The sequence below is a fragment of the Mauremys mutica genome, chromosome 7 (assembly GCF_020497125.1).
Source record: "Mauremys mutica isolate MM-2020 ecotype Southern chromosome 7, ASM2049712v1, whole genome shotgun sequence".
In the NCBI taxonomy this organism is placed as follows: domain Eukaryota; kingdom Metazoa; phylum Chordata; order Testudines; family Geoemydidae; genus Mauremys; species Mauremys mutica.
In genome coordinates this window covers 99138193-99153704 of record NC_059078.1, presented here as the reverse complement: position 1 = coordinate 99153704, position 15512 = coordinate 99138193, and the positions used below count along the sequence as shown (strand labels likewise).

The following is a 15512-nucleotide window of genomic DNA, read 5'->3' as shown; positions in this document are numbered from 1 at the left end:
TCAGATTGGACTCTGATAGCTTGTCTATGTGGGGAAGTTAATGAGCATCAAGTTTGGGGGTGGATTTAAAGCCAGTAGCTACTCTTCATGAACTCCCTGTGCAAATACACTTTCTGTGTATTAACAATGGCTTTGTGTGGTTTAACTTAATACATTTCTAAAGAGTATTAAGCTTGTAATTGGACAGGGCACTCTCGGTGCACAATAAGTGTCTCCATATGAGGAGTTCACGCAGAGTAGCTAACATGCACTAGTTATTCTAGGCTTTTCCCCATGTAGACAAGCCTTGAGTCTTCCCCTTGATGAACAGTAGTGTATAATATTGGTTATACAATCAACTTTGTTTAAGTAAGAGCAGGGGGAGGAAATTCTTAGTTTTGTGGGTTTTTTTATTCAATTTGCAGATTTGTTTAACACTTAAACCTTGCTTGAATGTAACAAGCTTTGCTTTATTTTAAAATTTCTTTCATCTACTTATTCACTCAACCATATTTTAATTCTAGGCTCAGAAGCCATATATTGTACAGAGGAGAGGAGCTGAATTTGCCTTATCTACTATAGCTAAACATTTCGGTGCTGAAATGGTACTAGGATTGCCACATCTCTGGGATGCTATGGTTGGTCCACTAAGAAATAATACTAACCTAAACAGTTTTGGTATGTACACTTCTATTATGTTCTTGTTTTTGTGTTGTAGCATACATGTTATCTGAAACTGGACATCTGTTTGTTTTAACAGATCGGAAGTCCTTATTGGAAAAGGGAGATGTGTCTGCTCAGGAGTTGGTCAATTCTCTACAGGTGTTTGAAACAACAGCAGCTTCAATGGACATTCAGCTTCACCCTTTGGTAATTAGCATATTATACTTCAAAGCCATTTCCTGACACGACAATTTGTGTTCATTGCCATTCTTTAATGTACCTTCTTTTTTCCCCAATATTTCAGTTCTTTATGTAGTTGTATTGCTATTAGTTTGCTTTTCGGATCACTTATACACTGCTACCTCGATATAACGCCACCCAATATAACACAAATTTGGATATAACGCGGTAAAGCAGTGCTCCCGGGGGGGGGGGGGGGGAGGCTGCGCACTTGGGTGGATCAAAGCATGTTCAATATAACACAATTTCACCTATAACGCGGTAAGATTTTTTTTTTCGCTCCCAAGGACAGCATTATATCGAGGTAGAGGTGTACTAGTCTCCTTAAGAAGAGACTACTTCCTTCATTTTTTTATTTAGCTTCTAGATATGAAAGCTGCTTGTTCTATCCCTTCTTTATGCCATGCACCTTTTTTAAATATAGTTTAATTCCATATTTGTTTTATCTACAAGGTGCAGGATAGGTCAAGAAAATCAACTATCTTCTTTGTTCATATATTATCTCTAAAGAGGGAGGAAAGCCATTTGGAAATGTAGTTGTTGGTAATAGCTGAAATTCAAGCTACAGTGCAGTTTGCATTGTGTTGTGTCAAAAGACAACAGTAAGCTCCTTGAATTTAAATGTATTTTGTTCTGGTTCAGAGGTTTCCAAATTGTCTATGGGGATCTGACTGGTCATATGGGCCTGTCTCTCTTCTTTGCTGTTAAACTGCATTAACGTATAGATACAAATATAATTAAATAGTTTCCTAATTCTACTTTTTCTGAAAAGGAGTTGCTGTAGTTGACTCAGGAATGTGAAATAATTTAAAGTGGAAAGAAGGGTGGTCAATACAATTATGATTGGGATAGGAGGTGGTCCAATATTTCTGTCTAGTCAGCAAGGAAGAAAATGACTAACTGAAAAAACTCTTCTGAACTTAAATGCCAAGATTTTTTAAAAAGAGCCTCAAGTTAGGTTCCTAATTTCATATGTAAGCACTTAAATAGTGTGATTTTTTTTTCTAAAAGTGCAGAGCACTTAACTCTCACAGATTGAGATGATGCTTTTGCAGCTTGAAACTTCTTTCCTATCTGAGTACTTCTTAGATTTTAAATTCTGATTTAAAAACTTCGTACATCTGTCTTGCTAATTGACTTCTTGCTAGGATACAATAATTGATAAAATAGAAAATACAGCCAATATAGAGATCTGACTTTTTTTTTCTCTTTTCAGTTGATACAGCATTTGCCTCATCTTTATATGTGCCTTCAGCATCCGAGCACTGCTGTGAGACACATGGTTGCTCGTTGTGTAGGTGTCATGAGCAAAATAGCTACCATGGAAACAATGAATATTTTGTTAGAGAAGGTTATTCCGTGGCTGGGAGCAATAGACGACAATACCAAACAAGAGGGTGCAATTGAAGCACTTGCTTGTATCCTTGCTTGTATTATCTAAAATCATGTGATTAGCAAAAAATACAATTTCTGTAGTGTGAAAATTTTAATTTCATTTTCTAATCATTCTAGTGTAGGATGCTGGGCTTCCTCTTGGATCACTTCAGTCGTCCATCAGATGATATTTTTTGCTCTTGTTGAGGTTTTAGTGTGAAAGAGAATTGCAGGATTATCTTTCCAATGTAACTGAAAGGCAACACGTTTTTAAAATAAAATTGTATGCATATTATGTAATGAATCTGTGACAAACTACCACAAAATACCATCAAGGCCCATAGCTAAACAGGACTACCAAAAAAAAATTAAACATATTAAGTGGATAATAAATAACTCTGCAAGTTCTTAAGGTGAGATGAACTTTCTTGCTTAGGACATAAGCCAACCACTAACTGCCTAGGGTTCTTCTGAAGCCTCTATCCCTGTTAGAGGCAGGATTCCAGACTCTGACTTGCTGATGTGATCCAATGTTGCAATTCCCACATTGCAAAGAGTATGTACAAAGGGTTGTTCAAATGCCCTTTTTATTTCATGTTTGTCTTCAGGTATTTAGGACAGAGAGCTGTCTTGCATATAAACAGTTGTGATACTTTCAGTGTTTTTTGTCCTTTTTGAAATCTAGAAAACATGTGGGTTAAATTATTTGTCCTAAAATGCAGGATTTGTAGTGATAACAGAAGTTGGAACAACAAATGCAGTATTCTTCAAGTGTTTTTCCCTGTGGGTACTTCACTTCATATGCATGCCCATGCACCTTTGATTGGAAATTTTTTACGGTAGTGTTTGCAGGTCCAAGCCTGTGCCCTACACATCCTCAAGCTTCAATCTGAGAGTTTATAGGGAAGGGCGAACTCGCTGCTGCTTCAGTTCCTTTTCAACCAGCTGTAGCCTGAGACAGAGCCTTGTGGTATCTCTTAGTTAGTTAGATGAAATTACTGTAAAGTGGGTCCATAATTGGTTGAATGACCATACTCAAAGCATAGTTATCAATGGTTTGTTGTTCAACTGGGAGGCCATATCTAGTGGGGTCCCACAGGGGTCTATCATGGGTAGGGCCCTACCAAATTCACGGTCCAATTTGGTCAATTTCATGGTCATAGGATTTAAAAAATCATCAATTTCATGATTTCAGCCATTTAAATGTGAAATTTAACGGTGTTGTAATTGTAGGGATCCGAATTAAAAAAGGAAGGTGGTCACAAGGTTATTGTAGGGGGTGGGGGTTGCAGTACTGCTATCCTTACTTCTGCGCTGCTGCTGCTGGTGGCAGCGCTGCCTTCAGAGCTGGGCAACTGGAGAGCAGTGGCTCCTGACCAGGAGCCCAGCTCTGAGGGCAAAGCCACCACTAGCAGCAGCACAGAAGTAAGGATGGCATTGTATCACTCTTACTTCGGTGGTGCTGGCGGGACTCTGCCTTCAGAGCTGGGCACCTGGCCAACAGCCACTGCTCTCTGGCTGCCCAGCTCTGAAGGCAGCATAGAAGTGACACCACCCCCATTCTCCCCCCCCCCCGCAACTTTCTTTTGGGTTGGGACCCCCCAATTTGAGAAATGCTGCTCTCCCCTGTGAAATCTGTATAGTATAGGGTAAAAAAGCACACAAGACCAGATTTCACAGTCCATGAGTCGTTTTTCATGGCCATGAATTTGGTAGGGGCTTAGTCATGAGCACGGTACTAGTCAATGTTTTTTCATTATTTGACTTGAATAATGGAGTGGAGAGTGTGCTGATAAAAAATTGTGGATGACCCCAAGGTGGGGGAGGGGGTTGTTAGCACTTTGGAGGACCGTATTAGAATTCAGAATGACCTTGACAAATTAGAGAATTAGTCTGAAATCAAGAAGAAACTCAATAAAGACAAATGCAATGTGTACTACACTTAAGGAGGAAAAATCAAATGCACAAATACAAATGGGGAATAACTGCTTTGGTGGTAGTACTGTGGAAAAGGATGTGGGGGGGCATAGGGCATCACAAATTGAATGAGCCAGCAATGTGATGCAGAAGACACTCCAGAATGGCTTTAGCATTAACATGAGTGTCATTCATAAGACACTGGAGATAATTGTCTGCTCTACTCAGCACTAGAGAGGCCTGTTTAGCCTTGAAAAAAGAAGACTGAGGGGATGGGGACCAGGGACCTGATAAATCTTCAAATATGTTAAGGGCAATTTTAAAGAGAAATAGTAATCTGTTTTTCTCCATGTCCACTGAAGGTAGGGCAATAAGTAATCAGCTTAAACTGCAGCAAGAGAGCTTTAGGTTAGCTATTAGGAAAAACTTCAAGTATGGTAGCACTGGAATAGGCTTCCAAAGGAGGTTATGGAATCTCCATCATTGGAGGTTTCTAAGAATAGATTGGACAAACACCTGTCCGGGATAATCTAGATTTACCTGGGTCCTGCCTCAGTGCAGTAGGCTGGACTAGATGACCTCTCAAGGTTCCTTCCAACCCTACATATACATGATTCTTCATTTTTGTTTTGCCAGCAGCTGTCTACTTTGACAACTGGCTTCTCAGGGGCTGGTCCCTTGTAGAGGTTCAGTTTACAGGCTTTAAGGCTCTGGTCCTGTTCTGCTCTCTGAGGCTGAATTCAGAATGGTCTATCTTGATGCCAGTCCAGTGCATCAAGTTTATAGAGCTTTCTTGCCATCTGATAGATTCAGCAACCTAATCTTGGACATTCAGAGAAGTCTTCAAACTATAGGTCAGACCTGCCTGTAGCTGTTAGGTTATATTTATTATGTCCCAGAAACATTGGGGTTGCATTTGAGATATCTCCAAGCCTAGCTCAGGACAGTCTACAAACCCAACAAACACAGCTTGGCCAAGATGGTGTCTGTTTTGCAGAAGATTCTCACTGCCCTCAGTTGGTGGAAGGATCCCTGCAAAATCTGTCTGGGACCCCATTTACATGTCTTTTCTCTTTGTCAGAGAGCCTGCACCATCTTGGGATTCAACCTTGTCCCAAATGCTCTGATGAAACCATTCTTCAAGCCCATGGTGAGCTGCTCTCACCTTCATTTATCTTTGAAGACCTCCTGCTTAGTAGCAATCACCTTGGCTAAGAGAGTTGAGGAATTGGGTGCCCTTATGGCTGATCTGCCTTACACAGTTTTCTGCTGGGACAAAGTAACCCTTCATTAATACCCTCGTTTCCTACCCAAGATCTCTTCCTACAACCATATTTAATCAGAATATTCAGTTGCTATTCTATCCTAAACCTCACAGTTCTAGGAAAGAAACTGATCTTCACATCCTGGGCGTTAGAAGAGCTGTAGGCTTCTACCTCTATAGTACCAAAGCCTCCCCTAGGCTTTGTTTCTATATATCCACACAGACTGTCTAAATGGGTTTTGGGCTGTACTCTGTCATGCTATGAAGCTTCTGGATGGGACCCTTCTTCTAGGGTGATTGCCCACTGTACTAGGGAACAGTCCCCTTCTATGGCTCTGCTTAAAAACTGCTCCTGTTTTAGATATCTGTAAGGCCACTCCCTGATTTTTCCAAGCACTTAGCAAATACAGCCTTTGGGATGGCTGTCTTCCAATTGGTACTAGGCCCTGCCCCTCAGCTCCCAACTCAGTAGTCTGGGCACTGCTAGGGAGTCACTTGAAGTGGCTCACACATAGGGATCACTACTCAATGAAGGAGAGGTTACTCACCTATACAGAAACTGAAGTTCTTTGAGGTGCTTTGTCCCTATGCGTGCTCCACTAGCTGCTCTCCTTCCCCTCTGCTTTTGAGTCCTGGTCTCTCACCAAGTTTCATGGTAGAGAATGAACTGGAGCAGTAGCGGGTCTGCCCTTCCCTACATATCCTCAGACCAGAGCACAAGGAGATGTAGGGTGCAGGTGCAAACCTGTGGATTCTGCTGTTGAAAATCTCTGATCAAAGGCATGTGGGCATGCATGCATGTATGAATTTGAGCATCCATCGGGACAAAACATCTCAAAGAACTCCTGTTACTGTGTAGGTAAGTAATCTCTTCTTTCATTGGTAATATCAGAGCTTAAAAAAAAAAAAACCAACCCAAACTATTCTGAGCCTTTGTAAAGAGAATAGTTCTAATCTAACCAAAGCAGTTGACCTCCTAACTGAGCAGAGAAGAATATCTGCATCTTTGGTAGGTAACTATTTGTCTTCATTTTAAAGATTTGAAATTCTTGTATGAACAATCTTGAAGAATGGTAGAATCTTCTCGTAACCAAAGAGAGCTTCACTTTCAAATGGCTGAAAATAAACAAATTATCTTGATTTATTTGCATGTGAGGTAGCAGAGCAAATGAGCCAACAGCGATTCCTGGATCTGAAGCAGAAAGGAAACCTTTAGCCTGTTGCCAGTAGAATGAGCTATTACTTCACTAGTTTCAATCAGGATGCAAAATCTTACAAAATTAGTGTGTTATTGTGCCCACCCACCCTAATTTTCTGCTTGACATTTTTCTCCTTTTATGGTTGCAGTAATTTCCATGTTTTGAGTTACTCAGCTCTTAGACTGAGTAATGATATGTACTGTCCCACAGTCTGCAGCATCTGCTACAAGACAGATTTCTGGCAATAGTAGTACGCTGGTGCTTATCACTGTAATGGTACATTAAATGTTTGGCTTGTGTAGTTTTTGGTGTGGGGGGACCTATTTAGTCCTATTGTGTGCCCAGTCTAGAATTTTTTGTGCTACTTCAGTTAAACTTTTAAAAAATATTATGGGGGTGTTACAAGCAACTCTGTATTGTAGGATAAGTTGAAATTTGTATTTTCAGATGGCTAAAATGCCTTATTTTTGTTTGGTCTCCAATTATCTTAGTTGTTGCAAAATGGAGTTTTCTGATTAGTATGTTTGTTTGTTTTTTAAGGAAACAGTTTACTAACTTTTGGAAGTTTGTCATTGTCCTCAGATTTCTTAGCATTTCTCTAGCTCAACAGCCATGTCACCTATCCAGGGGAGGCCCCAATGCACCAGTGCCTCTGTGTAGAAATTCTGATTCCTGGATGCTGCTGCCTGATGTGCTGGTGATATAAGGCAGTATGGTGGAATGCTTTAAATGCTGATGCCTTGATCAAAAGTATCTAGGCTACATCTGTACAGCTGCAGACCCCCATTCAGTCCCTCACATCAACTTACATTCTCACCTGTTACCACCTTTCCCCCTCCGCTCTCCTGGTGCACCATGCTGCAATACCATGGACTGCTGAGGGCATTGAGAAAGTATGTGGGGACTAAGCTGACACAGGAGGAGCTGATAGGTACTACATTCTGATGAACCATAACCAGTTTGTTGGAGCTCTCTTCCACCCCACTTCTTTCCCATCTCCCTCTTGCACAGCCCACACATGACCTAGCCCCGTGCTGCTCTGTCCCTTTTATTCTTCTCTCTTGCATTGCATCCATGCCCTCACAACACCCTGCTTCCCACAGTTTGCTCCCACATATTTTTCCTGTACATCACTAGCTCCACTCCACATTCCCTGCCATGCCTCCCTCCTATATAAACATTGAAGTTTTTTTTATATATATATATATAAAATAAATATAATAAAAATTGATAAAATCTCTATATGTAGGGAAGCACAGTGATGGGAGGGAGCCAGGCTTCTGGTAGTAACCGGGGATATTAGATGGATACAGCTAGAAACTTTCTGCCTCTTACGGTTTATACCTCATCTAAACCTTGCAATTCACAATTATCATTTAGCTTTCCCTGCCATACTTTCTCAAATCCCCATTAGTCATAGTTCATATGCCTTCTCAATACAAAATGTGCAGCCTTCATTCCAACCACACAAATATTGCAAAAACAAAGTGCATCACCTAAATAACAGTATTAATGCTACAAACCATTATTTCATAAGATGAATACTAGTTCTACTTTCAAAAGCAAAACATTTTGTCCATTAACAATCTAGGAAAATTATCAGCTAAAAATCTACATCATAAACGCTAACGCCCTACTTCAGTATATTTCAGATAATTAGTAAGGATCCAATTTCTAACCCTTTATGCGGTCAGAGTCAAAGGTTGCACATCTTGTGTGGAAGTGGAAACATATTTTGTGGATTGTGAATGCAGGATTGTTGAAGAGGGGAAGGCACAACTGTGGTTGTGGGTCATAAAGATTGGCCAAGGACTTAAGTGATTTCCTGGCTCTAACGATTGTGTTGGCAGTATGAGCACTTTTTTTAGTCCATCCCCAGGAGATATGTAATCTACATCAAACTACATTTGATTTCTTAAAATGTCAACGTGATTTCTGTTTAGGTTTAATTTAATTTTGGAACTCCTTTGAGATGAAGCCTCTATTTCAGGGTTTCTCAAACCGGGGTTGCCGCTTTTGTAGGGAAAGCCCCTGGCGGGCTGGGCCGGTGTATTTACCTGTCCTGTCCGCAGGTCCGGCCAATTGTGGCTCCCACTCGCCGCGGATCACTTCCAGCAGCTCCCATTGGCCCGGGGCAGCGATCCGTGGCCAGTGGGAGCCACGATCGGCCGAACCTGCGGACTGGGCAGGTAAACACACCAGCCCAGCCTGCCAGGGGCTTTTCCTATACAAGCGGCGACCCCTGTTTGAGAAACCCTGCTCTATTTTGTTTTCAATGTCCCTTTCAAAGAATTGCAGCATTTCTAGGAGGATCATCCTTAAATGACTAGTTGATATACGCATTTGTGAAATTGTCTCCCCCGATGTATTTGTATAAAATTTTACTCCTGTTGACTTGATGATCATGCACATTTTTTGCTGATGTACAGGATATGATTGACTAGTAATCACAAGTACAAAATATACCATTTGTGGTGTTAATGTAAAGCAGGTACTGAACTGGTTAAAATATTTCCTTAATAACAAATACAGCTGTAATGGAACAGCTAGATGTTGGTATTGTTCCATATATTGTCCTTCTAGTGGTCCCAGTTTTGGGTCGAATGAGCGATCAGACGGACAGTGTACGTTTCATGGCTACTCAGTGCTTTGCAACTCTAATTAGACTAATGCCCCTTGAGGTAAGTTGGAGTTACGTTTGAATACGTTTGTGTTTTGTCCTCTTATTCTTCACTAGCCACAAGGAACCAACTCAGCCCTCTCATAGGTTCAGTTCAGATAGAAGTCACTAGGAGGGACACCTGTGTATATAAGGGCAAAAAGAGATACTAGTAATGAAAATAAACAAAACTCTGGTGAATGGTGTACATTGTCCTTTATCCCTGGCTGACCCAGTGGTGGCTCCAGGCACAAGCGCTCCAAGCGCATGCCTGGGGCAGCAAGCCACAGGGGGTGCCCTGCCGGTCTCTGCGAGGGCGGCAGTCAGGCAGCCTTCAGCGGTACACCTGCGGGAGGTCCGCCGGTCCCATGGATTCGGCAGCAATTCGACGGCGGGTACGCTGAAGCTGCAGGACCGGCAGACCTCCCGCAGGCAAGCCGCCGAATCCGTGGGACCGGGGACCTCCCGCAGGCGCACCGCCGAAGGCTGTCTGCCGTGCTCGGGGCGGCAAAAAAGCTAGAGCTGCCCCTGAGCTGAGCTCTCTGAAAATCTAAATGAAGATCAAGTACAATATTAAATATATTGCAGACACCTTAAGAAGTAACCAGTTTTTCTTCAAGTGCATGCTCATGTCTATTCCATTCTAGGGGTGTGTGCGTGCCCATGTGCACAGTTGTCAGAGACTTTTGCCTTCGTGGTATCCATAGGATTGGCTGTGGCGCCCTCTTGAATGCCACGTTCGTGTATATTGGGCGCCGCTGACCCTATGTCCTCTCAGTTCCTTCTTACCTCCCATGACTGTTGTTTGGAGCACCTTGTCTTGCAAATTGCAAGAGCATTATCGGTTCTTTACAGCCTTTGTTTATCTCGGGGTTCTCAAATTTCATTGCACTCCGACCCCCTTCTGACAACAGAAATTACTGCACAATCCCAGGAGGAGGGACTGAAGCCCGAGCCTCGCTGCCCAGAGCTGAAGCCCTCAGGCTTCGGCTTTGGCCCTGCGTGATGGGGCTCAGTCTTTGGCCTTGGGCCCCAGCAAGTCTAACACCAGCCCTGGCAACCCCATTAAAATGAGGTTGTGACCCACAGTTTGAGAACTACTGGTTTATCTTTTTTGTATATGGTTTGTAGGTACTTGGCCGTTAAGTGTTAGGTTAGTTTGGTAATTAAAGTCCCGCCTGGGACTTCGCCCTGGAGTAGGGCATGCCCTGCCCTCCCCGCTTCGTCATGCAGTAGGCCGATGCCTATCGGTGACCCCCATGACAGCTGTTTTAACTGTTTTGGGGAGTCCCATAGAAAGAACAAGTGTTGAATCTGTAAAAACTTTCAACCTAGAACCCAAAAGGAGCAGAGTATCCGCTTGAGGGCCCTCCTCATGTAGGCTGCACTTTGTCCTGCATCGGAGCCCTCCCACTTGGACACCCCGCTGAGCGCTTCAGTGCGAAGTGCTCTGCCTGGCACCAGTCCCCCTTGCTGATGCCTAAGAAGCGGCAAAAGAAGAGCCCTGCAGCACTGGAAGGGAAAGGGGCTTTGGGCAAATGACCAATGTCAGGCCACGTGCCCTTCCCGGGGCTTCATGGTGTACTGCAGAGGTCAGACCCCCCAGCCTGGTCTCTCCCAGGGCCCTCATTGCCTGAAGCAGCCCCGGAGGCTAAAGAAAAAGTAAGCCGACTGGAACCGCAGACGCCACACCAGGTGGCAGACTTGTCTAACACCCCGACAACTAAGGGCAAGCTGATCATGGTACTGCCTCATAAGGCAGTGGAATATCCTCCGTCACCGGATCGCAGGCTCAGATCTCCATCTCCGTGGCCTCGGACCCTGGTACCATATCCTAGCTCTCTGACCAGAAGGCGCAGGTCCTCAACATGCTCTTCCTCTACAAGACATGAGACACCGGACTTGCAGCACCGGTCCCCATACCATCAGTACTGGCGAGCTTCCTGTCAAAGATCGCCGCAGCCCAGGTCACCACCTCCCAGATGATCTCCCAGACGTTGGTCCCAGTCAGGCCAGGGCCACTCCTTGTCATGGCATCAGTCCCCTTCCCCGGTATCGTTTGTCGGGCAGGTGCCTTGCCTCGCTGGTTGCCAGTCAGAATCAGTTGGCAGACTCAGGCCTTGACGGCTCTGCCTTGGTCACCAGAAGAGGATTGGTCCGAGTCGAACTGGGAGCAGCCCCTTGCCAAGCAGAGATTCGCCACCAGTGGGTGAGACTGGCATGGACCTGTGGCAACAACGTGGCAGCAGGGACAGTGGCCCACTCAATGGCTGTACTGGAACCCATGGGGACATGCTAGTAAGGACGGTCCCATTTTCCCACCAGTCCTCCTGGGCCACCTTGGACAAACCAGCCCCAGCACGGCATCGAAACACGGTACCGAATCCAATGCAGAGAAAGCACACCGAACCCCAGCACCAAAGGAGCTGTCCCCAGAGAGGGAGGGGAAACCTGCTCCTCCATAGGCAGTGCAGTCTTCGTCACTGGACGAAGTGGGGGCGAGTCCCTCCCAAATGGGCAGTCTCCCCAACAATTTCAAGGAGCACCAGGCCCTCCTTAAAAGGGTGGCTGCTAATTTGAACCTACAAATTGAGGAGGTCTCAGGAGTCAGGTGACCTCTTTAACCTTATCCTCCTTCACTGCAGCCTGGGTTGCATTGCACATCCACCCAGGGGTCCTTAAAATTGCAAAATTGCTGTGGCAAACTCCCTCTTCCATTCCACTGCCTTAGAAGTTGGCAGAAGTATTACATCCCTGCAGAAGAGTTTTAATATCTGTATACATACTCTCCAGCAGAGTCACTAGTCGTGTCGGCTGTTAATGAAAGGCACAGGCAGGGCCAAGTCAACGGCATGCCAAAAAACAGATGCCAAAAGACTGGACTTATTTGGCAGAAAGATTTATTCAACGGCAAGCCTGCAATTTTGGGTGTCTAACCACTAGGCCGACACAATTTTAACCTGTGAGATTCCCTTAACAAATTCAAAGAGGCCCTCCCACAAGATCGAGCCCCGGAGTTCACTGCTTTGGTGGACAAGAGCACAATGCTGGTAAGGGGGTCCCTCCAAATGGCCTGGAATGCTACTGACTCAGTGGCCAGGGTGGTCACCTCCATGGTGACCATGACATGCAGTTCCTGGTTGCAGTTTTCCAGGTTGTCCCAGGAGATGCAGGCCACTATTCAGGGCCTCCCATTTGAGGGAGCGGGGCCTCTTCTCTGAGCTCACGGACTCGAGGCTCCACAGCCTTAAAGATTCCCAGGCTACCCTCTGCTCCTTGGACCTTCACACTCCTTGGCAGGCCAGGAAACCGTTCCGCCCTCTGCCTCCTCCACCCCTGCAGTCTAGGCCTTGGGGAAGTCCCCAATCGGGTTCCTGCAGGAGGAAGGACAGAGACAAAGGGTCTAAGAAGTGACAGCCATCGTCTTCTCACTAGTCTGCTCAGTCTGACCCTCCCAGGAACCAAGGAGGCCAGAAGCAGTCATTTTGAGGGTGTGCCTGAGGAGAAAGCCCCAGTTACTTCACTGGATCCACCCTCCCTCTCTTTCCTCGACTGCGTCTGCCCCTTTTGATTGGCTTGGTCTCGGCTAACTTTGGACCATTGGGTGCTAGAAGTAATATCCTCAGGTTACACCCTGCAGTTCAAGCAAGCAAGCAAGGCAGAGCCAGTTCATCTGCCCTTTGCCAGGAAGTCCTCAGGCTCTGTCTGCAGCACGACCTCCATCTTATAGCCACTCACCTCCCCGGGGCCAGGAATGCTTTGGTAGATGGCCTTAGCAGAACCTTCTCGTCTCACCGCAAGTGGTCCCTCCATCCGGAAGTGTTCAGCTTCCACTTCCACAAGTGGGGAACTCCCCAGGTGGACCTGTTTGTGTCCAAATAGAACAGGAAATGCCATGGTTTTTCTGCTCAGTTCAGAGGATTGACAGAGGCTCCCTGTCGGATGCTTTTCTGCTCCTGTGGTCGGGGGCTCTGTTTTACGCCTTCACCCCCGTACTGTTAATTGAGTTCTCACGAAGATCAAGCAGGACAAGGCAAGGTAATCCTCATAGTGCCAGCTTGGCCACGCCAGCACTGGTTCGGCACATTCCTGAACCTCTTGCTGGCCATTCCATTGCAGCTACCGCTCAGGCCGGACCTGCTATCCCATAACCATGGCAGTCTCCTGCATGGTTAAATGTACAGGAGCAGCAGTGCTCAGTTGATGTCCAACAGGTCAGTGGACAGTAGAAAGCCTTCCACCAGAGCAACCTACCTGGCCAAATCGAAGTGGTTCGCCTGCTGGACCTCAGACAAAGGTGTTCAGCCTGAGTAAGCCTCACTGCAGTTAATCCTGGACTACCTTCTGCATCTCAATCTCCAAGGCCTGTCCCTTTCATCCGTCAAGGACCACTTGGTAGCTACCTTTGTCTTCCATCCACCGCTCGAGGGAAGGTCTGTTTTCGCCCAGTACATGACTGCCAGGTTCCTCAAGGGCTCTAAACAGTCTTTTACAAAGACCAGGTCCAGCTGAGGCCACACCCCACTTTCCTGCCCAACGTGGTTTCTGTTTCATATGGGCCAGGACACTTAGTTACCTTTTTTCCAAAGCCACATAAGTCAGAGGAGGAGCATAGGCTGCATTCCCTAGATATCAGGAGGGTGTTGTCCTACATTGAAAGCACCAAGCCATTCTGTATGTTGATGCAATTCGTCTCAGTGGCCAACTGGATGAAAGGTCACCACCCAGTGTCTGCTCAAAGAATTTCTTGGTGGATCACCGCCTGCATTCACTGCTTCTACAATCAGGCAAAAGTGCCACCCCCAGCAATCATAACTGCCCACTCGACCAGGGTGTAGACCTCTTGGGCAGCTTTTCTGGGCCAAGTGCCTATCCAGGACATCTATAGGGTGGCCACCTGATAGCCCCTCCATACATTCACATCCCACTGTGCACGTAACCAGCAGGCCTGGGATGATGCTGGCTTGGTAGGGCAGTACTACAAGCCGCTAAACTGTGAACTCCGAGCCCGCCTCTGAGGATACTGCTTGTGAGTCACCTAGAATGGAATCGACATGAGCAGACACTCGAAGAAAAAACTGTTGCCTACCTCTCATAGCTACTGTTCTTCGAGATGTGTTGCTCATGTCGATTCCATTTTCTGCCCTCCTACCCCTCTGTTGGAGTTACCAGCAAGAAGGAACTGAGAGCGTGTAGGGTCGGCGGCGCCTAATATACTGACACATGAGTGCAGCTCTCAAGGGGGTGCTGTAGCCGACCCTACAGATACTGCAAAGGCAAAAGTTTCTGACAGCTGTGCACATGGGTGCGCACATTCCTAGAATGGAATGGACATGAACAATCCATCTCGAAGGACAAGTTACAAAAGGTAGGTAACCGTTTTATCTGATCTTGATTTTAATTATCATTAACCCCGTTAAATCTCTTGTACTTTTTATTTCTGTATATTTTAAGGTTTTCCCCAGTGTTGCAATCTAGAAAATGCTATGTTTGTGTGAAACTTATTTTTTCACCAGTAGATGGTAATAAAACACGGTTTCAAAGTTCACTTACTTTGGATTTTCACCAGTGTTGTATGAATCACTGAATTGCAGCCTTTTGAGAATTGTCAACAAGATTTTGTATAACTTAAGATATTAACTTTTTCTGATTTGGGAAGACTTTCCCTCTGAATTAGATGAATTACTCTGTAATATTAATGCAACACATGAGCACCATAGAGCATTTGTCTCCTCATGTGGAAGACTGCCCAAAAGCGCATCCCTAGGGAATGTTGGACACCAAATGTGTGTGGGCTTTCAGAACAAATAAGCCAACAATATAAGAGGGATTCAAAACTGTTTGTTTGACTTGGATCCCTTTGGTGAAGAAACTGTTGGTCTTGGGGAAAAGCTTATGAAAGAGGTTGGAAAGGAGTGGTGTGATTGCTGGAGGGAGCCGATTGAAACAACAAATGTGGTTTCCCCTGCCCTGAGAGAACTCTCACTTGACTTCTCTTTAACTACTGCCCCTTCCTTCACCTCCTAAACTCCCTGAGTAGGAGGTAGTCTGGTCCTGCCCTTTTAAAATTCTTTAACCCTTTGCTACTTGGTTTTTAGGCCTTCTGTTCCACAAAGGCTGTCTTCACTAAATTTTTTTTGCAGTGACCTTCTCTTGGCAGAGTCGTTCTTCCCCCCCCCCCCCAACCGGCTGCTGTTCCTATCTGTTGTCTTTGACA

At 45.2% G+C, this 15512-nt stretch overlaps 1 protein-coding gene across 3 annotated transcripts in view; it reads left to right on the top strand.

The window, feature by feature from the left end:
• BTAF1 (B-TFIID TATA-box binding protein associated factor 1) overlaps nucleotides 1–15512 on the top strand; it is a 105456-nt gene that overhangs the window by 56516 nt on the left and 33428 nt on the right. For 2 of the 3 annotated variants that reach the window (XM_045024926.1, XM_045024925.1), the window contains exons 22-25: nucleotides 504–657; nucleotides 740–849; nucleotides 2099–2300; nucleotides 9169–9317. In XM_045024926.1, coding sequence (XP_044880861.1) covers nucleotides 504–657; nucleotides 740–849; nucleotides 2099–2300; nucleotides 9169–9317 — 615 coding nt within the window. The remainder of the gene's footprint in view (nucleotides 1–503; nucleotides 658–739; nucleotides 850–2098; nucleotides 2301–9168; nucleotides 9318–15512) is intronic. The other variant, XM_045024928.1, reaches the window with a different exon arrangement.